This window comes from Typopeltis vanoorti, chromosome 9 (genome assembly GCF_054136105.1).
Source record: "Typopeltis vanoorti isolate ZY-2024b chromosome 9, IOZ_Tvanoo_1.0, whole genome shotgun sequence".
In the NCBI taxonomy this organism is placed as follows: Eukaryota; Metazoa; Arthropoda; class Arachnida; order Uropygi; family Thelyphonidae; genus Typopeltis; species Typopeltis vanoorti.
This window is the reverse complement of record NC_143557.1, coordinates 33,827,309-33,855,246: the sequence shown is the minus strand read 5'-3', so window position 1 is coordinate 33,855,246 and position 27,938 is coordinate 33,827,309. Positions and strand designations below refer to the sequence as shown.

The window sequence follows — 27,938 nt, the reverse complement described above, 5'->3', positions numbered from 1 at the left end:
AGAAAATCACGTGCACTGTGTTTTAGGTCAGACAAGGAATTTTGCTGGTAGACTTCTTAGATCAAGGCTCCATAATCAATGCGAGTATGTACTGCCAAACCCTTAAGAAACTGTGTCATGCGATCCAGAATAAATGATGTGGCATGCTTACCAGGGGCGTTGTTTCAGTTCATGATAATGCCCACCCACACACAGCCGGCATATCACAACAACTTCTTGCCCCCTTTGGCTGAGAATAATTCCATCATCCCCCATTTTGTCCCGACCTCACGCCAAGTGACTTTCACGTGTTCAAACATCTGAAATCTTTCCTTGGTGGCCAGCAGTTTCAAGTCAAAGAAGCAGTCAATACAGTGGTGTAGCTAGAGCTTTTGCTTCTCGGGGCGGTCCCTGAGTTTGCCGTCCCTCTCATTACACACCAAAATACTTCAAAAAGTCAAAATGAGTATAGGGAAATAAAAATAAACACTATGTTTATTTTTGAAGTAAAACTTTAATTTCAACATTCTAAAATGTTATTTTTCTAGCTTTTCTGTTAGCAAAATCGTTGATGACATTGGCAAAGTCTATTTCATAGTAATGTAGGTAATTCTTAATAAATTTTATTTAGAAAAACTCCTCTCACAACGAGCAACGCTTACAGCAATTGTGAGGAAAATTAGCTGTAATATTACAATAGTTGGAACTTTCTTGAGACTGTATTTTAGAATTAACTGCAAAAGTTCAAAGTGCCGCCTGGGGCGGACCATCCCCCCCCCCCTCTAGATACGCCTCTGAGTCGATACATGGTTTGTGTCACAGGCGACAACTTTCTACGATGAAGGTAAGTGCCTTAACGATGATGGAAATTATGTAGAAAAGTAGTGAAAGATGTTTACTTTAATTTCCAATAAAGTTTTCTTTGTAAGTATATTTTTGTTTCTCTGACAGCTCATTGGAACTTGCTTTCTGGACGTCCCTCGTACATACATACATACATATGCACACACTTTGCTGAACTTTTTAGCATCTTCTATTTAGTGTTTCAGTGGAAACCCTTATTATTTTTACAAGGTCTAGTCTTTCTTTCTGCTGTAAGCTTCAGCTTGTTGTATTTGCAGTACTTAACTGTAGACAACTTGCTGACTTTTTTTTTATTTTTAGGTTTGCCAGTTTGTTACTAATTTAACTATTCATTTTGAGTCCATTCTAATCTTTGTTTTTTATCGATTCATTTATTTGGAAATCTTCATGTTTTCATTTCATATTCATGTCAAAGTTTCTGGAAACAAGAAACTACATAGACACTTGAATGTAAACAAATAATTTACTATCTTAAATTAATTATTTATATCCAATATTTCATCAGCTTAAGCTAGCATTATCGCAGGCAATTTAACACTATGCAATCAGTGAAAACAAACTAAAATGACCTGGACAAGAAGGATAGTCATAGAGCATCATCGTTGCCTGTGGAGGGCAACAATGATGCTCTTCATGTAGATTTTGGGTAGACTAGCTTGATACTTGTGCTTCGCTACGGTATTTAACTACTATAAATCTATTTTGACTGCAATAAACTTTCTTTTGATTGCAATGAACTATTTAAATTTAGCACAAAGACCCCACATCAAGCAACACCCTGTAATTATTATAAGTCATGGTTCCATCAAATGACATGACCAACACCACATTCATGTTTGAATTGAAATTCCCTTTAATTTGATATTTCACATTATATTCATAGAATTCAAAATTTATAGATTCACAGAATACTCATATGCATCCACGGATTTAGCCCCTCAGCCACTTATACTTATTAACACAATCACAACTTCTCTTGTGAGAGCTCAATCACCTATGCTGCTAATGTGCTGCTACATGCCTACTTGCCATCTAGTGGATACAGGTGTAACTACACAAAATAAGGTACTTGCACAAGCAGTCCCCAGGTTACGAACAAGATACGTTCCTGAGAACGTCTTTAAGTTGGATTTGTATGTACTCGGATCCCCGATGAACAGCGCATATGCGGTAATAATAATAATAATAATAATAGTACTATAATGGCTCATATGTGGCAATAATAATACAGTGTAATAATAAAATAATAATAATAATAATACCCTTGTACTCTATTAATAAGTTACAGAAACTATTGTGCTCTTTCTTTTAATTCAAACAAACAGAACATAAAAACAAACTCATACAAAAAGTTTAGATAGGAGATGGGAGAAATTTCAAAAAAGAATATTAAAGGTTACATCAGTGTCTTGCTTACTGGAAGGGGCATTTCTGAGGCAAGAAGGTAGGCTAACATTAATCAGAAGATGATGATGATAATGGAGATGGTGGTAGAGAGGATGGACGTGGTGCTAAAGAATCAGGATTTTATTCTGTTTCACAAGAAGAATTTTAAGGGGAATTTTCTTTTATGAATAATAATGTTCCACAGCAGGAATAAAACCATTCAAGAACCAATCTTTAAACATGGCAAGTGTGACCCAGGCCCGTAAATTTGACTTCCAAATAACGGGAAGAGCTGCTTTAATAATGCAGCAAAGTGCAGATTTGTTTACATGTGCAAAAGAAACTAGTTCCTGAATTATTAATTTAATTATTAATTATCCTTATGGGGAGCCTTGGAAGCCCATTCGTAAGTACGGAATGGCGTAAGTCGGGTCATCCGTAACCCAGAGACCGCCTGTACTTTCATCGAGAATAAACATTTCTTATTACTGAATGTATGAAGTAATGATACGTAACTTCCAATACGCGTACTCATTTTTTTTTTAATATAAGTACGTATAGCTTGTGAACTATATTTTGTTTAGAGTTAATTTGTTTGCATTAAATTTGGTGCCGACACCTAAAAATTTAAATTATATTTATATTTAAGAAAGAGTTATTTTTCACTTTTTAGTGTGTTTTGTCTCTTCTCTCTCTTTTTTTTTTTTTAAGTCTGTTTTATTGTTTTATTTTTAAAAGTTTCTTAGCTTAGTTGTTTCATTTTTATAAAGATATAGATAAGCCTACAAAAATCTGTTAGGGGACCACTGGAGAAACGTACTCTTTCGAATAAAAAATATCCCTTTTTACCCCTTTCTTCTCTTCTCTTCCCTCCCATAGTCCTAAATGGACCGTTGGGTCATTCATGACTTGGAGGTGATATTCTTTGTTAGCCTCCTCCAATCATCTCGGTCTCTTATTCTTGATGTCAGTTGAGAAAGGGAGGAATTTGTCCATTTTTTGATGTTATCAGTCCATTTTAATCGAGGTCGGCCCTAACCCTTGCTCCCAGAACGATTCCTTCCAGTGCTTGCTTTGGAATGCCATTTAGCCCTCTCCACATGTCCGAACCATTTCATCTGTCTTCTTCTGATGACTGTCAGAATATTTTCCCTTTTTCTCCCATCTATTAATCAATCAGTTTTCGGACATTTTCATTGGTTTTGTGAGCAGTATAGGGAATTCTCAAAAGTCTTCTGTAAGTTTTCATTTCAAAAGATCTTCCCTCAATAAAGTCCAGGCCTCACAACCATACAAGAGGATAGAATTCACCAAGGCATCAATTAGTCTTAGTCTGGTTGTGATTGCTATTCTGTTATCTCCCCACAATGGTTTTAACTTCTGTAGGGCCATGGTTGCCTTAGCAATTCGGTATTTAATGTCGGTTTTTGAACGACCATCTTGACTTAACGTGCTTTCTAGATAAGTGAACTTGTTTACATTCTCAGTTTGTTTATTGCCAATCTGTATCTTTAAGAATTCAATGTCTGATTTTGAGGTTATCATTGTTTTTGTTTTTTTGTAGGCTTATGTATAATCCATATTTTTTTAATGTTCCGAACGCGGCTGGTTATCTCTTGTAATTCTTCTTCACTTTCTGTCAGAAGATCGATATTGTCTGCAAAACATAAGTTATTTATTCTTAGTCCACCAACTACTATTCCAGTGTCATATTCATGAAGAGCTTCATCTATGACATATTCCAGAAAACAATTAAAAAGAAGAGGGGACAAGATGCATCCCTGTCTTCTCCTTCCGGAAACCCGCTTGTTCATCTGATAGTCTGCTTTCTATTTTCTTTTCGATTCTTGACAATAGTATTTTTAACAGGATTTTGCTTGGATGACTAATAAGGCTTATTGTTCTATAGTTGCTACCTTTATTGCTGTTTCCCTTTTTAGGAATAGATACAAGGACAGAAGTCTGCCAATCAGAAGGCCAAGTCTCTGTGTTCCATACATCCTGGAATAAATTTAGCAAGGTGTCTATGATGATGTCACCTCCTTCGCATATCAGTTCCATTGTAACACCATCAATTCCCGGTGATTTTCCTATTTTTGAGGAGCTAACTGCTGCAATGACCTCTTCTTTTAATATCGGGTAATCTCCTTCCTCCGAACCTCCTAGCAAAATTCTGTCCAAAATATCGTCAGTCAGTTGAGGGTCCTTTTGAAAAAACTTGGTTATGTAACATTTCCATCTATCAACTATTTTCTGGTTATTTGTGATAGGAGTTCCATCTTCATCTTCTGTGCTCCAATTAATTACAGTAAAAGGTTTGGTTAACTTATTGATAATTTGAAAAGCACTTTTAGAATTATTTTTATTTAAGTCCTCTCCTGCTGTATTTCTGCATTCATCTAATATCCATGAGTTTCTAGCATGTTTGATTTTTTTTTTTAATAATCTTAGTAATATTTTTATACTGTTCTCTATTATTACCGTTATTAATATGAGATTTCTAATATCTTTTTTCGTCACATAGGTCCAAAATATTTTTGGTTATCCATGGTTTATTTATTTTCCTTTTGTATCCGAGGATTTCTTCAGCTGTCTCAGTTATCTTTTGTGAGAAGTATTTGTTTTTAGATTCGATATTATTATATTTCTTGCCACTTGTGTCAAAAATTTGTTTTAATTTATGTAGTATATTTATTTGGGGATCTTTTAATTTTTCTATATAATTTTTTTAAAATTTTCACCCTTTTAGGGACACTTTCTAAAGATTTTAAAAAGACACTTACATGCCAAAAGAGAATGTTATAACTCAACAAACACAGGAAAAATAAAGGATTCTATAATTCACTCCTGAATCTAGATTCATCCCTTTAGGGGTTGATTACGGCAATATTCTAAATTACGTTTTAAGCATTTGTATTGGTAACTTTTGTAAGCAAAAACCAAGTCAGTATCTCATTGGGCCAAACAGATATTGAGAATTTCGTGAAAACACATTTTATTCCTTTTCACTTCCCCACCCCCATTAGGATTCGAATTTTTAAAAATCTTTTCTTAATGGTTGCTTATAGCATGGCAGGAATATATTCTCCGAATTTAGGATATTGCCGTAATCAACCCCTAAAGGGATTTGGGCTGGGGGGTTGATGAGTCAGTCAGTCAGGACATTTGTTTTTATATATAGAGATAGGGCTTTTATATATATAGATTTTAAATAGATATGCCAAAATCTGTTTAAAATCTTACTGCCTGTTGTGTTGCAGTTAACGGAGTTTTGTGGAATTTGTGCTACTTTCAGGAACAGTCTCTCCAATTTGAACTGAGATTTGTAAAGTAACCTGACTTTCTTTCATCTTATGAAGTAGTCTTTCTTTATGGTCCACTTTTTGGTTCTCCATTCCAGATATATTTTTGTGTTCTTTTTTCCTGCCCAAAGTAGTTCATCCTCTCTGTCCAAAATATTGAATTCTACTTGCAGTAGAAGCTGTAAAGAAGTAGGATCTAAGCCAGTGTTTCTCAATGTGGGGCATACATCCCACAGGAGGGCAATTTGAATATTTTGGGGGACAATTAGAAAATGATGTTGCATTCGTTACCTCATCACCGATATACTCAAAAAACTCACCATTGTCGGTGATAAATTGTCAATGTTGCAACCCTGACTTTCCGAGAAAAAAAGCTGACATCACTAGTACAGCAGTCAACATAAATACAGTATTAAGAAGATCTCTCAGAAAAGCAAAAACGATGAGTCAATTAGAACTTTATTCAACGTAAAAGGAACAATGGCATAGCTTTCTGATGAGACAGAAAAGAAAGACCAAAATTCAACTAGTTTTGCATAAAAAAATACTGTTGCCCTTCCTGTTGTCATATTTAGTTGAATGTCACTTTAGTGCTGTAAATGACTTGCTACTGAAAAAAAGGAAGTCATCTGGATATCACAAACCATGGGGATTTGAGATTGAAAATGACTAAATTAGCACCTCAAATAAAAACTCTTTGCAGCAAACATCAAGCTCAAGGATCGCATTAACTTGGATTTTATTTTCCCTAGTTCAGTTCGATTTATGTTTTATAATATAAAAGTGTAATATAAAATTTATATTCATTGAAGAAAGTCAAATTAAAAATAGTTTTATCTATGTTCCTTTTTTATTTAAAGTGCATGTTTATATTATACTTTTTCAGAACTTGACTGACTACTATGCTAGAGGGGGGGGGGCATCAAAATCTTTGAGGCATTGAGGTTGGGCATGATCCAAAAAACATTGGGAAACACTGATCTAGGCAATCCTTGATTTGTTTTCGGCAAGTAGAGATTTTGTTTAGATGTTTGTATATAGTTCTGATTGTCATTTCAGGAGGGAACTCAGTTTATCTGTTGTGCCTTTGATGTAGGATAATGATATAGTGTATGTGTAGTCTGTTTTTGGGAGTGGGGATTTGTTCTTTTTAAGGAGTGTGGCCAGGTTTTTTTTGTTCTAGCCATTTGGTTGGAATGATTGTGAGTAATGCCTGTTGTTCTATGCAATACTTGCATTAAGGATGAAATTTGCTCTGTCCCAGAGGCAAAGTTTTGAAAATTGAAGTTTAGCTTCTAAGCAGGATGAAATTCCAAGTTTCCTGCCCAGAAGCTTGCAATTTTCAAACATCCAGTCTGATTTACTAAAATAAAAAGCCAAAAGGCTTCAGTTCGGCAATGCAAAATTATATAAATGAAGTGGATTTATATAATTGAATATAATCATGATCCACTTGAATATTATATTCAAGTGGATCATGTCTTCTATATGGTCCGCACTAGGGCAACTCGTAAATGCCAGCAAGTGTATTCCTGTAAGCTCTCTGATCAACTTTTTTACGACACTTTCATAGTTTCTACATTTGACTCTGAAATAATGCTGGATTTAATATCCACTTAATTTATATAATAATCCAGTCTGATGTTGGCAATATGGTTGGAAAGGCTGTGGATATCTCGTTCTACTTGTATCATTATTTCCTCTGCAGGAATTTTTTGTAGGTGCTATTGCAAAGTTATATCCATGTGCGAGTGCTCTAATTGCTTCAGGAAGATAGGTTTATTACCATGTTAGGAGGTAGTTGAGGTTTGGAAGCTGAATTTTTTTGTAGACTTTCAAATATCTTAATGTGCCTACATCATATTCTTTGAAATTCTCTGAGTATGGATGTGAAAACCCTGATGTAGCCAGTTCTCACCCAAACCACCAAAAAAGCAACCTATCACAAAAAGAATTTGAATATCTGCACAAGAGATTAAAAGCAACAGCAGAATAATAATTACCAAAGGAGATAAGGGAAATGCCACTCTGGTTTTAAGCCAATCAGATTACTCAAGCTTGCCTCTTTACTTCTAGATTGTTCTATCTACCTTCCTCCAGCACACAAATTAGAACACTCCATAGGCTCCTTAAAAAGGTTATGTCTTGGCCTGTGGAAGTTACAGACTGAAACCTTATAACTGTAGATCCCCCCCCCCCTCCAGATATACGGACTACCAAAAATCCATTAACACAATGTACCATTACGTCCCATTGTGGATGGCATTGATTCACCCACATTCAAATTAGCCAAACGTTTAACCAAAATGTTCACACAATATACTGACAACACACCTTCAAACATAAAACACTCAGTCCACTTTAAAGCCAGTATAGAAAACTTCACACTCCAAAACACTGACATAATGGTCAGTTTTGATGTCTCCTCCTTATTCACCAACGTCTCACTCAAAGATATCTTAGACCTCATCCAAGCCATATTTCCTTCCAATATCTCAGCCCTATTTCAGTTCACCATGAACTCAGGCTATTTCGTTTGGCAAGGAAAATTCTACAAAGAGATAGAAGGGACTGCCATGGGTTTTCCACGCTTTCCACCCCTGCCAACTTCTTTATGGAGACCTTTGAAGAAAAAGCCTTAAACTCTGTCCCCACATAAATCTGCTCTCTGGCTACTCTCTGTGGATGATGTGTTCTCCATTTGGCTGCACATCATCCACATAATTAAATCATTATCATATTAAATTATTAAATCAAACCACCCCTTAAATCATTCTCTATCCTTAATATACAAATTAAACAGTAGTAGTATCCTTAATGCAGGTCCTGAGTCACTCCACTAGTCACCCTTGTTCTTCTGGATTCTCTTCCACTATATACTACGTCTGGTGGCTGTCAGTCAGTCAGCCACCCCCCACCCTCCATGCGACCAGGTCATATCCATTCCCATTTGCTCTAACTTATATAATAGTTTCCATGCACTATTCTGTCAAATGCCTTTGCAAAATCTGGCAGTATCTTAGTGTAACCATTTCCCTTATCCAACTCTATTATAAAATGTAAATTATTGAGTCAGAGCTTACCTTTCACAAGGCCATGCTATCCTCTATAGAGTATCATATTCCTTTCTATCCATTCAGAAATTCTATCTATAACCAACCCTTCCAATACCTTAACCACTATTCATGTGATACTAATTGGTTTGTAATTTGCTGCTTCTGTCTTCAGCATCCTTTATGTAATGGAACTATCTTATTCTCTTTCCACTTCCATGGAACCTTGTCATACTGACTTGAATTAATAGCATGGTCAGAAGCACTGTCAGTTTTTTGTACATTCTCACAATACACAAGCTAACATGTCATCCAATCCCACTTATATATTCACATTGATATTTCTCATTCTCTCAGCCTTTGTCACGTCAGCAACTGCATTATCTCCACTTGGATAATACACCTTTTCAAAATAATTGCTTAGTCTCTACTATTTCTTCTGCTTTTGTCAGTTTTCTACCATCAGCATTGATTAAAGTTATCTTTTCATAATCATTCTTCTTCATACCCACTACATGGTAGGGAAAAAACCCATAGAATTTCCTTTAGCATGTTCTTAGCTAATTTCCTCTCGTAATCTGATTTAGCCCTTCCTGCCATGCTAGTTACCCTCCTTTCCTGTTTTGTATTGTTCACAATTCTGATCACCTTTTTCTTTATATTCCCTCCATGATGCTTTTTTGCATTTCATGCTTTTTGATGCTAAATATCTGTTTAACTCCTGCATAGTTTATCCTCCTGAACCTGAGTATGCGAGTCGGATATTGTTTTTCTCAAACAATCCATGACCATTTCTCATGCACTATTGACATTCTTCTCTTGTAGCTGCTTATGCCATAGTAAGGCTTTAAGCTGCCTCCTGAGGTTGCCATAATCGCTGGCTTTGTAGTTCCACATTATTACTCTTTTTAACTGAGAACTCCACCTGTTTAGCAACTTACCAGGACAAGACTGCATGGTTACTTTCCCAATTGAGGTAAAAGGACTACCTTGGTTATGGATATGTCTTCTGATGTCATTTCCAGATCTAGCACCATCAAACCCTCATGTCTCCTCCATCACATGCTGTTTCAGATAATTAACACTTAATAACTGTATAAGATCCATCCTGCCATGTTCCCTTTCTTCCCTCTAATCTGTCCCATAGTTGGAATAGCTGAAAATCTTATTTTGCCTTTTAACCTTTGAAATACACTCAGACATTAGAATAACCAAGTAGGACAGCCTCTGCAACTTCTATGCCTCATTCCCATGGTTAGACTATTGCTTCTGACCTTCCAACCCAAATACATGCACTGAACTTATAACCAAAATAATCCTCACTGGCATGGAAACATACATTCCCCACAGTACTCTGACTGGCCATTCCCTAACTAAACCTTGGTTTTCCAAAAGATGCACCAAAGCTATACAAATGAAAAACCAAACATGCCATTACTGATTCAAATCAAGAACTCCATCCTCCTTTAGAGTTTATACCCAAGTTCTGAAAAAACACAAAAGAGCAATCAATGCTTCCAAAACAGAGTTCGAAAGACCAAAAAGCAGGAAATTAGCAGCCTGTCCAAACGGCAGCTGAGCCTTTTGGTCTCTCACCAAAGCAATCTGTCAACTTCTGCCCAACACTGTTCCCACCCTATCATACCCAGATGGCTCCATTGAATCATCACCTACAGAAAAGGTCAATCTCCTAACCTCACACTTTGGTTCCAATGCATGCATAATTGACAATAGCAAATGTTCCCCAACCATTCCAGATGCCCAACATACAATGCCCACCATATCCTGTTGCCAGAAAGAGAGCAGTAAAATACTGTCCAAATTAGACACAAAAAAGTCTCCTGGGCCTGATGGGATTCCTCCAATTGTCCTGAAGGTCTGTGCACCAGAACTGACTCCTCTCTTATGTCACCTATATATACTATCTTACTCCACTGGATAGGTTTGTAGCTGTTTGTGCAGACACCGGAATGAAGATCAGTGTGGCCAAAACTGAAACATTTGTGGTCTCAAGACAACCATCCCAATGCACTCTACATGTAAGTGGAGTCCCAGTGAGGCATGTGGAGAAGTTTAAATACCTTGGGTCCATATTCACGAATGATGGAAAATGGAACATAGAGCTAGATACTCAAATTGGCTTGGCAAGCTCAATATTGCGGGAACTTGGCCATTCGGAGTATTGAAGCAGGAGTTAAGCCAGAAGGCAAAGCTGGCTGTCTTCAATATCTATGTCCTCATCCTCTCCTATGGTCATGAGAGTTGGGTAATGACCGAAAGAATGTGGACACGAATCCAAGCAACTGAAATGAGGTTCCTTTGAGGGGTTGCGGGGCTGACAAGACTCGATAGAGTGAGAAGCTCTGCAATTCGGGAAACCTTCAATACTCAACCGCTGCTTCTCCGTGTTGAGAGATCACAGTTACGTTGATATGGGCACCTGGTCAGAATGCCACAAGAGAGGCTCCCTCAGCAGGCCCTCTTTGCCAAGCCAGAAGGCCAAGGAAGTGAAAGGACGTGGAAGGCCAAGGACTCGCTGGATAGATTATATCCAAAACCTTGGGTGGACATGTTTATGAATCCCACCAGAACACCTGAGCTTGGTGGCAGAGGATCGTGACCATTGGAAGTTCCTCTTGCAGCTGTTGCCCCCACAACCCAATTAGGAAAGGTGGGCCTTGAAGATGTATGTACTCCACTGGCATCTATCCCACAGCCTGGAAATTGGCCTATATTCAAACCATTCCTAATAAGGGAGACAAGTTGGAAGTTTTTTCACTTGGTTAGACTATAAATTATATATATACAAAGTTTGCGCCTGAAGTTTCTTCAGGACTGGGGCAACTCGTGGTAAAGATGGTGTAAGTTCTCATCACTTGCCTCAGTATCTCCCATAATGCAAAGTATATCTCCTTGCAGACATGCATAATGCTATGCATTAAGGGAAGTGCCACTACCCACACCAGTTTTGACCTTTATGAGGTCACATCAGTGGGAGCCAAGCCCAGTGGTGGTGGTGATACCAAGGTGAATTGGTATCACCACCATTTTTGCATTATGGGGGATACTAAGGCAAGTAATGATAACTTATACCACCTTTACCATGAGTTGCCCTGGTCCTGAAGATACTTTAGGTGCAAATTTTGTTTACTTACACTTGGATAAAGGATTAATCTAAATATATAATTTATAGTCTAACCAAGTGAAAAAACTTCCAACATCTTTCTCTAATCCAGAGTAATTTAATAATAAGGTGTGACACCTTTTGCAACTCGTATAGGTAAATATTACTTCTACCTTGGTATCGCCACCACTCAGTCTGGCTCCCACTGATGAAACCTCAATAAAGGTTGAAACCGATCTAGGTAGTGGCCCTATCCTTAATGCATAGCATTATACATGTCTCTAAGGAGATGTGTTTTGCATTATGGGAGATACTAAGGCAAGTGATGAGAACTTATACCACCTTTGCTATGAGTTGCCCCAGTCCTGAAGATACTTTAGGCACAAACTTTGTTTGCTTACACTTGGAAAAAGGATTAAACTAAATATATAATTTAAAGGGAGACAAGTCACTGCCATCCAACTACTGTCCCATCTCGCTCACCTCAGTCCTGTCCGTAGTAATGGAAAAGATCATCAATTCCCAACTCATACACTACCTTGAAGCTACCCATCTAATAAACAGCCACCAGTATGGATTCCGACACTGCCGATCAACAGGAGATTTGCTCACATATGTCACTCATCTCTGGACAAATGCTATGGAAAAGTTTGGTGAATTTCAAGCAGTTGCGCTTGATATCTCCAAGGCATTTGACCGGTCTGGCACAAGAGCTTCCTAAGCAAGCTGCCATCATTTGGTCTGTAGTTGGATTGCCAGCTTTCTGTCTGGACACACACTATGTGTTGTGGTGGTGGTGAATGGTTCCTTATCCTCCCACCATTCAACTAATGCCGAGGTTCCACAAGGTTCTCTCCTCTCACCAACCTTCTTCCTACTATATATCAATGACCTACTTCAGCTTACCTCCAACCCAATACACAGTTTTGCAGATGACAGCACACTGCACTCCTCCCTTTCTTATAATAAACTTTACTCCACACAACTCACCTCAACATGCAGAACATCAACCACCACTGCCCTCAATTCTGATCTCCAGCCCATCCTCCAGTGGGTTTCAGATAACCTAGTCAATTTCATTGCAAATAAGACCAAGTAGTGTCTTATTTCTCATAAAAAAAATAGAACCATTTTCTCCTAGTATATTTTAGACAACACCCATTTGAGATTTCCCTTCTTGGAATTACCCTGACATCAAGCCTCTCCTGGCATAAACACATAACAACCATTGCATCCTGAGCCTCTAAAAAACTGAGATTTCTCTTTTGCTCAAGACGTTACCTCACCCATGAACAGCTTATATAAAACCTTATATAAATCACTAATCCGCCCAACCATCGAGTATTGCTGTATCGTATGGGGTGGGGGCCCCCAAAAGCTCCCTCAGAATGCTTGACTGAATACAGAGGAGAGCAACTTACTCCCCCACTTTTGCACAGATGATTGGTCTCCGCACTATGTGTATTCTACAAATATCTCCATGGAAAATGGTCATCTGAAATAGCATCAATAATTCCTGCACTTTGTACTAAGCTCATTGGAACACGTGCAGCTGCTGCTCAACATCTTTTCGCAGTGCAACTTGAAACCCATAGAACATGTTCCTTCATCCCTGCAACTGCTGTGCTGTGGAATAGTCTTCTCGTTGTTGTGTTCTCCAAGGAATACGATATATAGTCATTCAAATCAAATGTGAAAAAGTACCTTCTCTCCCAAACCCACCACCCATACACTGTATTAGCATACTATAGGTTGATCAACTGCCTCTCGTGTATGGGCTGAACATAAAAAAATACAGACATTGTTGCTGTTGAATAGCTCTCAATCAAGCAGCATCTACCTCTTAAGTTTTTCATACTCTTCACAGAAGTTCTCCTATGACTGGCTAGTCCTAACACCCTTGCTAACCACACTCTTAACAACTGACCTTTTCTTCTTTCCATGATGATATCTTTGTAATAAGGAAGAATATATAGTAGTTAATGAATGCTAACTGTCTTGGTTGGCTAAGTAGATGATGTACCTACTTTCCAACTAATAGGTCATATGTATGAAGTGAGTAGTGGACATGGATGTTTATAATTGTCTTACTAACTCTGTGTGGAAAGGGAATTTGAGATCCTACCACTTCGTCCTCCAGCAGACACTTCATTTGCAAAACTATGGGGGGAGTAACTATCCAGCTTCTAATAAGAGATGTCAAATGTGAAAAAAATATAAAAAAATAATATTGTCATATATTATTTTTTATAATTTTATATAATTACTAACTAAATGTTAACTTGATGTGATATGTGGTGGATGGGTTTTTGTGAGTCTTGCGCGAAGGCTAACCTGATAGGATTTTATTACTCTACAAAGGTGACAAATGGTGATTATTTATCTGTTAATAATAAATACATTTTGAGTGTGTGATAAATGTATACATATGTGCAAAGAATTATACAAATGAAAATGAAACTGTATTTTAGAAAGGGAGAAAACATATACATCTTACTTGAGTAATGAAAAAAAAGAAAAGGTTTGTGCTATTACAAATTAGCCAAATATTGTGGGAAGAGAGAACAAATATATTTCAAGCCAAGTAACATCAAAATTTCATTTGCCATTACTTAGTACTTTAAGTGTCTGTGAGTGTGCTGCAGCACACTCACAGACACTTAAAGCTCAACTATGCACTTTTATTATTGTGTTTATTTGTGCATTATTTTCAGTACTAATTTTTTTATGTATAAAAATAACATTGAAGCATTTGTCAGAGAAACATTAGTGTTAGTAAATATAGTAAATGTATTCCAGCAAAAGGAGTTTGGAATCTGTTCAGATTTTTGAGACCTTGAGATACTATAATGCATCACCTTACTGTAGTAGCTTGTAATATAGAACTATTATTTTGATGAGATTTAATTATACCATTAGAATTTATTTATTTATTTTTAAATTTATTTCAGACAACTTTCCTCACCAGCCAGTATTTGGAAACTCCTTGGAAGAACATTTGAAAGTAACTAACAGAACTGTAGCATCAGTTATTGAATTTTGTGCTTGTTGGCTCTTAGATACTGCATTAAATGAAGAAGTGAGTAATATTTTGAAAGGAGAAAGAAGACATTGGGAATATTTAATTTCATATTTTTTAAATGAAAATATTTTTATTTAGTGTAGTTTTTGATAACAAACAGTAAATTTGCATTCTCTCTCACAGTGATGGGGGTAGGAAGGAGAATATGCATTTTATTTTAAGCATCACTGAGTTTATTGCAGTTATTTTATTATTATGCTTATATGGACATCCTGGGTCAGGATGACCCTTCCATCCTGAGTCTTTAAAGACTCAGGATGGAAAGGTCATACTAACTGTTATTCACTCATATGATACCTCTCAAACTCATTTTGACAAAGCAGTCATGACCACCTCTGACCAACATTTCCAACTTATATACCATTCAAGTATAAAACTTATTCTTTGTCTTTGCTAACCAGTCTTATATAAGTTTCAGGGGTGACTTTTGTTGTCTCCCTGGCAACATATTGAAAAATTTTGCTATGTCTACTATCTAAAATCCCTGTTAGTAACTTAATGTATTTCTATTGTATCTGCCTATCAACTAAACCCACAATACTTCATTCTTTTCTCATAGCGAGTACTTTACAGACCACTCACCATTTTTGTTTCTGGATTCTCCCCACTGCTTCATCCTCAAGAATCACAGGTAGCCAAACTTGTGCATAACAGTCCAGATGTGGTCATATCACTTACAAATCAGAATAAAATAAATCTTAGGTAACTGAAAAGGATAAATACTTTAGTTTTATCCCCCCCCCCCCCAACCATCTGCATATGCTCAAAAATAAACCTCATCTGATATGTACCTCAAAGAGTGTTCAAGCTACTATGGCAGCACTACATGATTAAGCTTACATTAATAATCTTCTATGAACAATTTTCCTCCAGACGACCTATTACTTCTTAACACTCTAATATTGTTGTATTAATTCAAGTATAAAATTTATTCTTTGTCTTTGCTAACCAGTCTTATATAAGTTTCAGGGGTGACTTTTGTTCTTTTGTTTTGACTTTTGTTGTAGAAGAAGAACATTTTGTTCTTCTTCTACAACACTTCCAACTAAATTAATCCACATAGACATTGGTCCTCCTCTGGGTCTTTTCCTGCCATCTTGGCATCAAACATCTGTTTTGTTAAACTTTTTGCTCCCATTCTATTTAAGTGACCATACCACCTTAGATTATCCCTACTCACATATTCTTGAATGAGAACAATGTCAAATTTCTTCCTAATGTCTTCATTTTTAATATGATTTCATCTCTTCAGAACTCTAATTTTTCTTAGAACTCTCATATCTGTGTTCTCTAATCTTTAATCAAGTGCTTAATTTCTAACCCAACTCCCAGATCCACAGCTTAAAACTATCTGATATTAATTTATTCAGCTGACTCCCTACCATACTCCCCACCGCTTTGCTTATTCTCTTGTCTATTTCCAGATTTAACCTACCATCTTCACTAAACACTGTGCCTAAATAGCTGAAATATTTTACTTGTTCTCTAGGCTCTCCATTCAGAATGCAGGCGAAGTTTTCTACGTTCCTGCCTATTTTCACAGTTTTAGTCTTTTTTTTATTGCTGATTTTCATGCCAAATTTGTTATAGCTGTTATTCAATTTAGTTAGAGAATCCTGGAAACTTGCATTTGATGTGTTTAGGATACAACATCATTTGCATAAAGCAAAGAGCTAAGTTTAATATCTCCATTCTAATATCAGGCTTAATGGCACTTTCTTTCATAATATGATCCATATAGATGATGAAGAAGAGTGGCAACTTGTCTATCATGTACAAAACTTAAGTACAGATTCTTGTATTCCCATGATATTCTCAACTATTTGTCATAAAATGAAAATCTGATCCTGACAACCTCTATTTGGCCTTAATCCAGCTTGTTCTTCTCCCAGTTTCTCTTCCACAATTTTTATCAGCCTCTTTTCAAGTATGCTTGCATAAATCTTACCTGGAACACTTGGTAGAGAAATTCTTCTGTAATTCTCACATTTAGCTTTTTTTCTAGATGGGAACTATGAGGACTCTACTCCAATCCATCTGGAATTCGACCTTCTGACCATGCCCTCTGAATTATAGAGTGTGGCTATTGGAAAACATTTATACCTCCATATTAATCTACTTCAGCTGCCTTTCCACATTTCAAGTTGTTGACAACTTTTTCTACCTCAGATATTGATATGTATGCCTGTTTGCATTTCTTTTAAAATTTTCTACTACTATGGTCCTGTCACTGCTTGTCATTTAACAGTCTTTCAAATTAATTATTCCAGACATGAAAGACTGTTAAATGACAAGCAGTGACAGTCTTTCATGTAAGGTGTATGAAAGACTGTCAAATGACAAGCAGTGACAGTCTTTCATGTAAGGTGACATGAAAACATCTTCAGTTTTCATGTCACCTTTATTATCTTTGATTCCTTTTAGTATTCCTTCTTTTCCTCCATTTCTAAGCTTTTTCAGTAGCCTCCAGAACATTTTGCCACCTTCCTGATATTTAACTTCTATATTCTTATGGAATTCTTCCCATGACTTTTGTTTGGCTACTTTCACACACATAGTTTAGCTCACATTTTTCTCTGTATTCTTTTATCTGTCAACTAATTTGCTAAGAGCTTTCAGTAAGCTTTCTTCTTTTGCAGGGCTATTTCTTTAACTTCTTGTGTCCACCATGGGGTTCTTATATTTCTATCCTTGAAGACAATTTTACCACATGCCTCCCTAGCTGAATCAATCGGTGTTTTCTTTAGAGTTTGCTATAAAGACTTCAAGGTTTGGTTCTTGTTTTCAAACTGTTTCATTCTTTCTTCAATAATGTTTGTATAGTTGAGTCTACAGTTTAAAAAGTTTTTAAAAGCTGCTTGACTTTAATTCTTTATAAAACTTTTTTTACATAATGTCCTTTTATTGTGTTATTCAATTTTATCATACTTAAAACTAAGTGATGGTCACTTCCATTTTCAAATCCTCTGTATGCTCTTGTATCACGAACAAGCATGAAGATGTCATTATCAACAATTTTTAATCCAAGTCCCACCCATGAAAGGTTGTAAACCTACTACACATTAATAGTGGTGGGCTGAGGTTCTCCTGCTCTAGAGAGAAAATATGGATCTTCTTCAAGCCAAATCTGACCTCTGATAAGCAGTTTCGCACCAGGCAATGAAAATTATCTTTCACCACCTAAAATATCAGTGATGCTTTTTTAATGTCACTCTCATTCAACTTTCAACTACTTAAGAATAATATAACTTCTTAAGTATGGGAGAAGCTCAGATATTATTCATAAGTTTAAAAAAATTGCTCTTAATGGGCTTTTGTATATTCTTTATAATGTATTCAACAGATGTCAGCCAACCATCATTCATTTAACAGCTGAACTTCAGACTCAGGGGTGCTTAAGGGTCCAAGCTGTAAAACTGAGAGGAGACCTCCACATAGCCTTTAAAGGAATGTGGAGAACTGACCAGGGCTTCTGACCTAATGTCCAATCATCACCTTCTCGTGGTGCACCCTGTTGGGTATCTACCTGGACACTGAACGAACGAGGATGGGCTGGCAATTTGGGATTTAGCCGACCAAATTGTATTCCTGTTGGTTAAACCAAAATACAAAATGATGGTACAACATGACAAAATCTCATGCCGACTGGGACGTCGCCCGGTTAAACAAGGCCCCCGTTGTTTTCGCCAGGGAACCAGGGTGAACAGCGAAAAATCAGCTACTGGAATAAATCTGAAAACATACCCCAACACAACATCATCAGAGTTAAAGATCGGTACTATCAACATAAGAAGTCTGAATGGCAAAGAACTGGAACTAGTGGAGGAATTAGATAAGTACCAGATTGACATAATGGGGTGACTGAAACAAAAAAGACAAAAACTGGTGAGATCTTTCTGAGCAATAAATACAAAATGTTATATTCAGGCAATGACAATCAAGGAAAAGAAGGCGTAGCCATAGTATTCAACACAAAATACGAGGCTAATCTTCTTGAATGGCAGTCAGTCTCAAGTAGAGTAATATGGGCAAATATGAGAATGGGGGAACTGGACAATGAGACTTATTTGTGCCTATGGTCCCACAGAAGGTTCTACTAAGGTAGAAGTGGAGGAATTTTTTGAGGCTTTAGAAAAAGCAACTGACACAATGAAAAAGGAAAAGTTGGTCCTTGTTGGGGATCTAAATAGCAGAGTAGGAAGTGATTGTCAAACATACAAAAATGTTTTGGGAAAATTTGGAAAAAAGAGCAAAGCTAATAATAATTGCAAATACCTGTTGGATTTCTGCTCAGGACATGGACTGGTTATTACTAACACCATGTTCCAACATAAAAATGTGCACAAATTCACATGGAGAGAAGAGGCAAGGAATAAGAAAAGTCTCATTGACTATGTTATTGTTGTTAGTGATATTTTCTCCCTGGTGCAGGACACCAGAGTGTATAGAGGATTTTAAATTGGAAGTGATCACTATTTAGTCTTGAGCAGGATAAAATTGAATTTCATATTGAAAAGAATGACATGTAAGAAAGTTTTAAAGCGAATAAAAGGTGAGCAGCTCTCAGATGTGAACTGTAGACTAAAATACACAAAGATTATTGAAGGAAAAATGAAAGAGTTTGAGAACAGGAAATAAAACCTTGGAGATTCAGTGGCAAGCCTTGAAGAAAACCCTGATTGATTCAGCTAGAGGTACCTGTGGTGAAGTTGTCTGCAAGGATAGAAAAATTAGAACTCCATGGTGGACGCAGGAAGTTGAAGAGGCAGTGAAGGAAAAGAAGAAAGCATATCAAAAGTTCCTGTCAAATAAGTCTGCTTGTGCTCTTAGAGAATACACAGACAAATGTAAGAAAGCTAAAGAGTGTGTAAAACTGCTAATCGAAAGTCATGGGAGAACTTTGGCAAGAACATAGAAAATAAATATCAAGAAGGTGGCAAAATATTCTGGAGGTTGTTGAAGAAGCTTAGGAATGGGGGAAAGAGTGCTGTAAAAGGAGTTAGAGATGATAAAGGTGAAATGAAAATGGGAGAAAAAGATATCATTGTAGTATGGAGTAATTACTTTGAAAATTTGCTAAATGAAACAAGCAGTGATGACAGGACAGTGATAATAAACACTGACCAGGCATGCAGTCAGGAATACATATCCATACTGAAGTAGAAAAAGCCATCAAAGGCTTGAAATGTGAAAAGGCAGCAGGAGTAGATGATATTCGACCAGAAATGCTGAAGTATAGTGGTATAAGAGTCTTACAGTGGCTGCACTACATAGTTCAGAAAGCCTGGACAAAGGGACGAATTCCCGATGATTGGAGTAGAGCTCTCATAGTACCCATATATAAAAAGGGAAATAAAACTGAATGTGAGAATTATAGAAGTATTTCCCTACTGAGTGTTTCTGGCAAGATCTATGCAAGTACACTTGAGAAACGGTTGAGAAGAATTGTGGAAGGAAAGCTTGGTGAAGAACAAGCTGGATTCAGGCCAAATAGATGCTGTCAGGATCAGATCTTCACTTTACGACAAATAGTGGAGAAATCATGGCAATATAACAAAGATCTGTATTTAAGTTTTGTTGACTTGGAAAAGGCATATGACAAGGTGCCAGGAGAGAAGCTATTCAATACGCTAGTTATATGTTGTTAATGGGGCATTATATCAAGCAATATTTAGTCTTTATTTGAGTTGTAAGTCAGCAGTTAGAAATGAAGGAAGTACAGGAAGATGGTTTAATGTTAAATCTGGTGTGAGACAAGGATGTACATTATCCTGTCTGTTATTCATTATGTATATGGATCACATTATGAAGAAAAGTGGTTTTAAAAATGATATCAAAATTGGAGATGTTAATGTCAGCTCTTTGCTTTATGCGGATGATGTTATACTTCTAAATAAATCTGCTACAAGTCTGCAAGATTCTCTGACTAAATTGAATAGGTGTTGTAATAGATATGGTATAAAGGTCAGCAATAAAAAGACAAAGACAATGAAAATAGGCAGAATCACTGAAAATGTCAACTGTGTTGTGAATGGAGAACCTGTGGAACAAGTGAAACATTTCAGCTACTTAGGCACGATTTTTACTGAAGATGGTAAATTAAATATAGAAATAGAAAACAGAATCAGCAAAGCTGGTATGGTGGGAAGTCAATTGAATAAATTCATATGGAATAAGAGAGAAATTAGTCGGAACACTAAATTAGCTGTATACAAGACAGTGTTCAACCAGTTTTAACGTATGGATCTGAGAGCTGGGTCAGAAGTAAAACACTTGACCAAAGATTAGAGACCACAGATATGAGAGTCCTGAGAAAGATTTGAGGCATGAACAGATGGCATCAATGGCAATATCATATTAAAAACGAGAATATTAGGAAAGCACTTGACATTGTCGACATCCAGGAATGCGTTAGCAGAGCTAATCTCAGGTTTAATGGTCACTTAAACAGAATGGGCGAGGAAAGAGTAGCAAAACAAGTGTTCTCTGCCAAGTTGGCAGGAAAACTACTTAGAGGAAGACCAAGATATAGGTGGATTGATATGGTACAAAGTGCCTTAGGTGATAGAAATATAAGATCTGATAATATTGAAGCCTTGACAAGTAACAGACTGATTTGGAGGAAAATCGTAGATAGGAAGTTAGTAATGATGTAATGTTTTTCATGTAGTACTATCATATCCTGTAGAACTCTTGAGGGTACATGGCAGGAATTTGATGATGATGATGATGACTTCAGACTCATACTTCTCCCATTCTCTCCACCTCTACTCTTTGGAACAACTTTCCTTTACATGAATTCCTTAAAATTTATACATAGAAATGTTCAAGTAACATGTCCAGTTTGAATAACTGATCTGCAAAGTCTAAAAAATGTGTATATTTGAATTTCAGCCTTTTAAAACTGAGTGGTATTCTAAATGAAATTCACAGTAGAAGATCTGCTATAATAAATAATTAACAGAAAATTACAGTTAATTATTTGCTCCACCTGTTAATTGAGGCCAGTCATCTTTTTGGGAAAAGTCTAGCAAAACAAAAACAATATTAGAATATAACAAAAATTTGCCTTGTTTATTTGGGACATCATGCCATTTAATTGGGCCAACCAGTCCAGTGAACATGGACTGGTATAATGTAATTTCCTTTAGCACAACTTAATGCTATGTGATTTGGGTCTTTTCAGTTCAGTTTTTTAATGTTGTAGTGAATTCATTGACTGTAACAGAGTTTGTCATGGAAGAGCTGGACTGTCTTCTAAACAGGCCTAACATAAAATAAAAGGACTTAAAATATTAGTTTTGAGTCCTTTCATGTTTGAGTTACTAATAAAAATTGAAAACCTACAAACGATTCATCTGAAATAAATCACTGCTCTGATGAAATGCTCTTTGCTGCAAAAACAGTTATGAGGAAGTTAAATTCTTTAGCCTGTGTGTTTTTGTGTATCGGGGAATTGGGAAGAGGATGCTGATGATGCACTTGCCCTCCTAGTTCCTGAAATTGTACAAAGTTGAGGTCTTATGGCTTTAAGGTTCTGTTGTATTTCATATTGTTTACTTCAACACTTTAAAGATGACTAAGCATACATAGCAATTTGTGGCTTCCAATTCTACCATAAGCATTGATGTTTTGTGATTGTCTTTAGATGGTAGATGATTTTCATCTCCCTGTGTGATACCACCATTCTGCTTATTGGAAGCTTGAAAAAGTTCTATGTTTGGTCTCTAAAGTACCGTTTCTAGATTATGCATCATCTTCTTATGTGTACTTGTCAGGGTTCTTCACATTATAGCCATTATAGTTTTTTTTGGGGGGGTAATCCTTAAAACTTCCATGATATGCACCCCCACCCTCCAATTTCAGTTCCCTATCCATGTTTTGCAACTCTTGAATTCAGCAGATTTGCTCCAATATTATAAATCTCATTCCATCTTATCTGGCCAAAGTTGTGTAACTTTATACTTAGCAGTTCTGAAGTGACATCCATTCTTCAGCCCAAAGGCCCAACCTGTTCAATTCCTTCATCACATCAGAACTTCATGAAATTGCTCTTCTTAATTTAGCATCATCAGCAAACAACAGAATGGTTCCTCTCATACCATGAACTATATCATTATGTATAAATTAAACTCACTGGTCCCAGAAGTGACATCCACATTCTTCAGCCCAAAGCTTCAACATATGCAAATCCTTTGATCACATCAGAACTTTATGAAATTGCACTTCCCGATTTAGTATCCTTGGGGGAGACCACACTCCTACCAGGTGCATCCCCCAGGTGGCGGATGGGGGAAACCCAAATGGATTGCTCTGAATAAAGAATAAAGAGACGTGGACCAAAGGATGTAGCAGAGGCATGGCAAGCTGGCTACATTATTATGCCAGTAACTTTCATGAGCAGGAGAAAGTCTACAAACCGAGATAGTGTTACTGTGTATGGGACAACTGATGTGCCTACTCGAAGACCACATAGAGTAGGTGAGAAATCAGCAATGTGGTCAGCCAAAGATGTGAAACATGTAGCCACCCTCAACATAAGATCACTATACCGACCTGGAAAATTGCAATTAGTCCAGGAAAATTTAAAAAGACTGAAATGGAGTATTTTAGGTTTATCAGAGACACATTGGTGTGGAGATGGATTCATGGATTTACCAGAAGGAAGACTGTACTTCTCAGGAAGAAAAGATAACATAAACAGAGAAGGAGTTGCATTATTAATTGAAAAGAAACTTACACACTCAGTAATTGAAATAAACCCAGTGTCTCCTAGAATAATCACAGCCAAACTTCAAGCAAAAGAAAAAGGTCAAACAATTAAAATAATCCAAATATATGCACCAGACAGTAACCATTCAGAGGAAGAAATAGAAAATTTCTATGAAGAACTACAACAGGAAATAGATAATCCCAAAAATAGAGAACTCGTGATAGTGATGGGAGATTTTAATGCTAAAATAGGACAGTTCACAGCAGACAAAAAAGATGTGATGGGGAAATTTGGATACGGAGAGCTTAACGACAGAGGAGAACAATTACTCCACTTCTGTAAAGCAAACGATCTAATGATTACAAACACATTGTTCTATCAACACCCCTAATAATAAATATACATGGACATCCCCAGATGGTAATATAAAGAACTGCATAAACCTATATGTCATCATAAACAAACAATGGAAAAGATCAATAAATAATGTACGAACATTAAGAAGTTTTGATTTTGACACCGACCACGAAATATTAACTGCCAAAGTGAAGATAAAATTCAACAGAAAAAATAATATCAGAAAAGAAGAAAACATCAACCTATCAAAACTAAAAGATAGCTCAAGCAGAAGTCGAATTTTAGAACAGATGTGCTTGAAATTAAAATCCTCCATCTTCCAGAACAGCAGAAAATACTGGGAAGAAGGAAAAGAGACAGTGTTATCAATTGCAAAAGACACTCTAGGTTCCAAACCCAAAATAAACAAATAGTGGATAACCCAAGAAATCATAGCTACCATAGAAGAGAAAAAAGAGGCCAAGATACTTGTGAACCAACAAAACAATGAAGAGAATAGAGAAAAATACAGAGCACTAAAAAATAAAGTTGATAACCTATTCAAAAAAGCCAAAGAAAAATGGTTAGAAGAAAAAGCTAAGAAATGCCAAGAAGCATACCAACAAAACAACCTAAAAGTCTTCCATGATACTGTAAGAGAAATTACAAAGGAATTCTCAGCAAAAGCAGTAACAATGATAAACAACAAGATGACTGAAACTGGGAATATTGAATATATAAGAAAAATCTGGTCAAACCATTTTAAGACTATCTTCCACCAAGGAAACAAAACTACAGTGCCTTACCCTACTCCTGAAGATACTTCAGGCGCAAACTTTGTTTGCTCACACTTGGATAAAGGATTAAACTAATTTTATTATACAGTGCCAACAATAGAAGAAAATAATGATCACCCAAAATTTTACAAGAAGAAGTTAGATACGCAATAAAACAGATGAAAAACAATAAAGCACCAGGCATTGATACTATCCCTACTGAACTGTGGTCATATGGAGGCAGCATATCAATAGAATATTTAACAATCCTATTCAATAAAATACTACAAACAGGAGAGATCCCAGATGACTGGAGAACTGGAAAGATCATCCCAATATACAAGAAAGGAGACAAAAGAGACTGCAGAAATTACAGACCAATCAATTTACTCCCTCACACCTATAAAATATTCATAAGAATTATACAAAATAGATTAAAAAACACCTATGAAGAAATGATAGGCATAGAACAAGTTGGTTTCTGAGGAAACTATTCGACAATAGACCAAATTTTCACATTGCACCACCAACTAGTAGAGCTCAGCTGGGAAGACCATAAAGAACTATATCGTTGTTTTGTGGGCTTTAAACAAGTTTTCGATAACATCTAAAACAGAGAAATCCTTAAAATTCTACTAGAAAAAGCAATAGACAAATATATAATACAGTTTCTGATAAAACATTACTGTAAGACAAATGCAATAATCAAAAAGGACACACTCACAACAGAACTCATAGAGATCCAAAAAGGAGTAATGCAAGGATGCCCATTATCCCCATGCCTATTCAACATATATCTAGAAGTTGTAAACAAGGCAATAGACAATTAGCCTGGAATCAATGTCAATGGTTTAAACATAAATAATATCAAATATGCAGATGATCTCGTCCTTCTTGCAAGAACGCAAAATGAACTACAAAAGTTGATCAACAAGCTAAACAAAACCTGTAAAACATATGATACGACAATAAATATGCAAAAGACAAAAGTGATGAAAATAGGGAGGAACGGAACTACCATCTCAGCCACCCTAAAGAGAACAAATAGAACAAGTGACAACTTCATATACCTTGGATCAAAACTAACAGAAACAATAGATGAACTCAAAACAATCAAACACAGAATAGCGATAGGATGGACCACCATGGGAAAATTACAGAAAATCTGGAAAACAAACAAGATATCTAAGCAAGCCAAAATCAAATTATATGAAGCAATAATTATACCAACAGTCATCTATGGAGCAGAAGCATGGACAGTTAAAAAAAAGAGAGGAGAAAAAACTGCTGACATTTGAAATGAAATACTTAAGAAAAATAAATAGAACAGGTTGGATAGAAAAGAAAACAAACATCACAGTCAGACAAGAACTATTGTATAAAAAGACAATAATTGAAAAAATTAAAACAACAACTGAGATGGTTTGGACACACTGTACGCATGGAAGCAGACAGACTTCCTAACGTCCTAATCTATACTTTTCCAACTGAAAAAAGAAGACCCGGAATACCAAGAATTACCTGGCTGAAATTAATAAAGAACATCTCGGGATGCAGAACATATAAGGAACTTTTTCGAACAGCAAGGAATAGAGAAGACTGGAAGAACCTGCTCAAGAGAAGACTCAACCCGTCTTAGACGGAAGAGAAGAAGTAGAAGAAGAAGATTTAGTATCTTCAGCAAACAACAGAATATTTCTCTCCTACCTTGAACTAATATCAGTTTAATTGATGTATAAATTAAACTCATTGGTCCCAGAACAGAGCCCTGTGGTACTCTATTTGTCACTTTCCTGTTACAGAACACTTCATCCCCATATTTAACCTTGCTGGCTCCTATCAGTCAACCATTCCTGTAACCAAATGACTATTCCCCCCCCCCCCCCCCCCAATCCATCTTGCTCTATTTCAACAGTAGTTTATCATGTTGTACTTGATCAAATGCTCCAGCAAAATCCAGATAAATCACAGTATAAGCATATCCTTTGTCCAGTACAATTAAAAGAAACACACGTATTAACCACAGTGAAAATTATTTAATTGTAAATATTTCATCCTAAGTATCTTAGGACATCATCAATACAGTAGTTTAAAACAATAATAGGAATAAAATACAGTTAGGGCGCATGATTAGAATAGAATCTCATTAATTAAACGTGCGTAACGTGTTACAGAAGTTAAAAAAAAAAAATTAACACAATTTTGTATGACAATTTCTCATACTTTAGGAATAGTAAGAATGTCGTTGCGGTTTAAGTTTGGTCTGTGTAGTAGGGTTTCAAAACTTTCTTTGTATAAACGTTCATGTTTATATAAAGATCTATGTAAAAGTTTAGACTTTTCCCAGTGGATCCTATGGTGTTTGGATTTTCAATTCCGTGTTGGGAGAGGCCAGCAATGGGATCTCCTTTATCACCAAACCTAGCAAACTTGTTTCTAGAACACCTTGAGGAAAAAATATTCACTTTTGAACCCAAACCAGAAATTTGGTTAAGATATGTCGATGACGTCTTTGCAGTCTGGGATCATCCCGAACATGAATTACAACTGTTTCTAGATAAAATTAACCTTCTTCATCATCACATCAACTTTACGTTAGAAAAAGAATCTCCACAAGGTATCTCCTTTTTGGATTTACACATCCAAAGAAAAGAAGACGGTTCCATCACCACGTCTGTCTTTCGCAAGCCTACATTCTCAGGTCGCTACATTTACAATTCTTCCGCTCATCATCCATCTCAGAAATCTGTCATTATTAAATCACTAGTTTCCAGAGGACACAAATTCTGCTCCTCTGAAGAATCTTTAAACCAGGAATTAGAAGTAATCAAAAATATAGCCATCCTAAATGGATATAATCTGAAAACAACTCAAAAAATCATCAGTCACTTCTCCACACATCAAACCAGACCAGACAGGAAGAAGTCTATAGCATTCCCATACCTTACGTCAAAGGCATCTCCGAACGTCTTTCTAAAATTATGAAGAAATACAATTTTGCCACTACTTACAAACCTATCAACCAAATTTACAACTTGTTATCCTCTCCTAAGGACAAACTCTCACCTTTGATGTTGCCTGACGTTTATGAGATTCCATGTTCATGCAAATTGTCTTACTTTGGACAGACAGGCAGGTCTGTTCAGAAACGCATCTCGGAACATCAAGACCACATTCGTCTTTTTAAACCGCAGAAATCTGGCCTCTCTCAACACGGAATTGAAAATCCAAACCATAGGATCCATTGGGAAAAGTCTAAACTTTTACATAGATCTTTATATAAACATGAACGTTTATACAAAGAAAGTTCTGAAGCCCTACTA

The 27,938-nt window shown here is 36.4% G+C and overlaps 1 protein-coding gene across 2 annotated transcripts in view; it reads left to right on the top strand.

Moving 5' to 3' along the window:
• The window catches only part of LOC150102964 (rho GTPase-activating protein 44-like), a 521,092-nt gene that overhangs the window by 276,565 nt on the left and 216,589 nt on the right, over positions 1–27,938 (top strand). For both annotated transcript variants that reach the window (XM_090397793.1, XM_090397795.1), the window contains exon 8: positions 14,660–14,787. In XM_090397793.1, the coding sequence (XP_090253919.1) occupies positions 14,660–14,787 (128 nt within the window). The remainder of the gene's footprint in view (positions 1–14,659; positions 14,788–27,938) is intronic.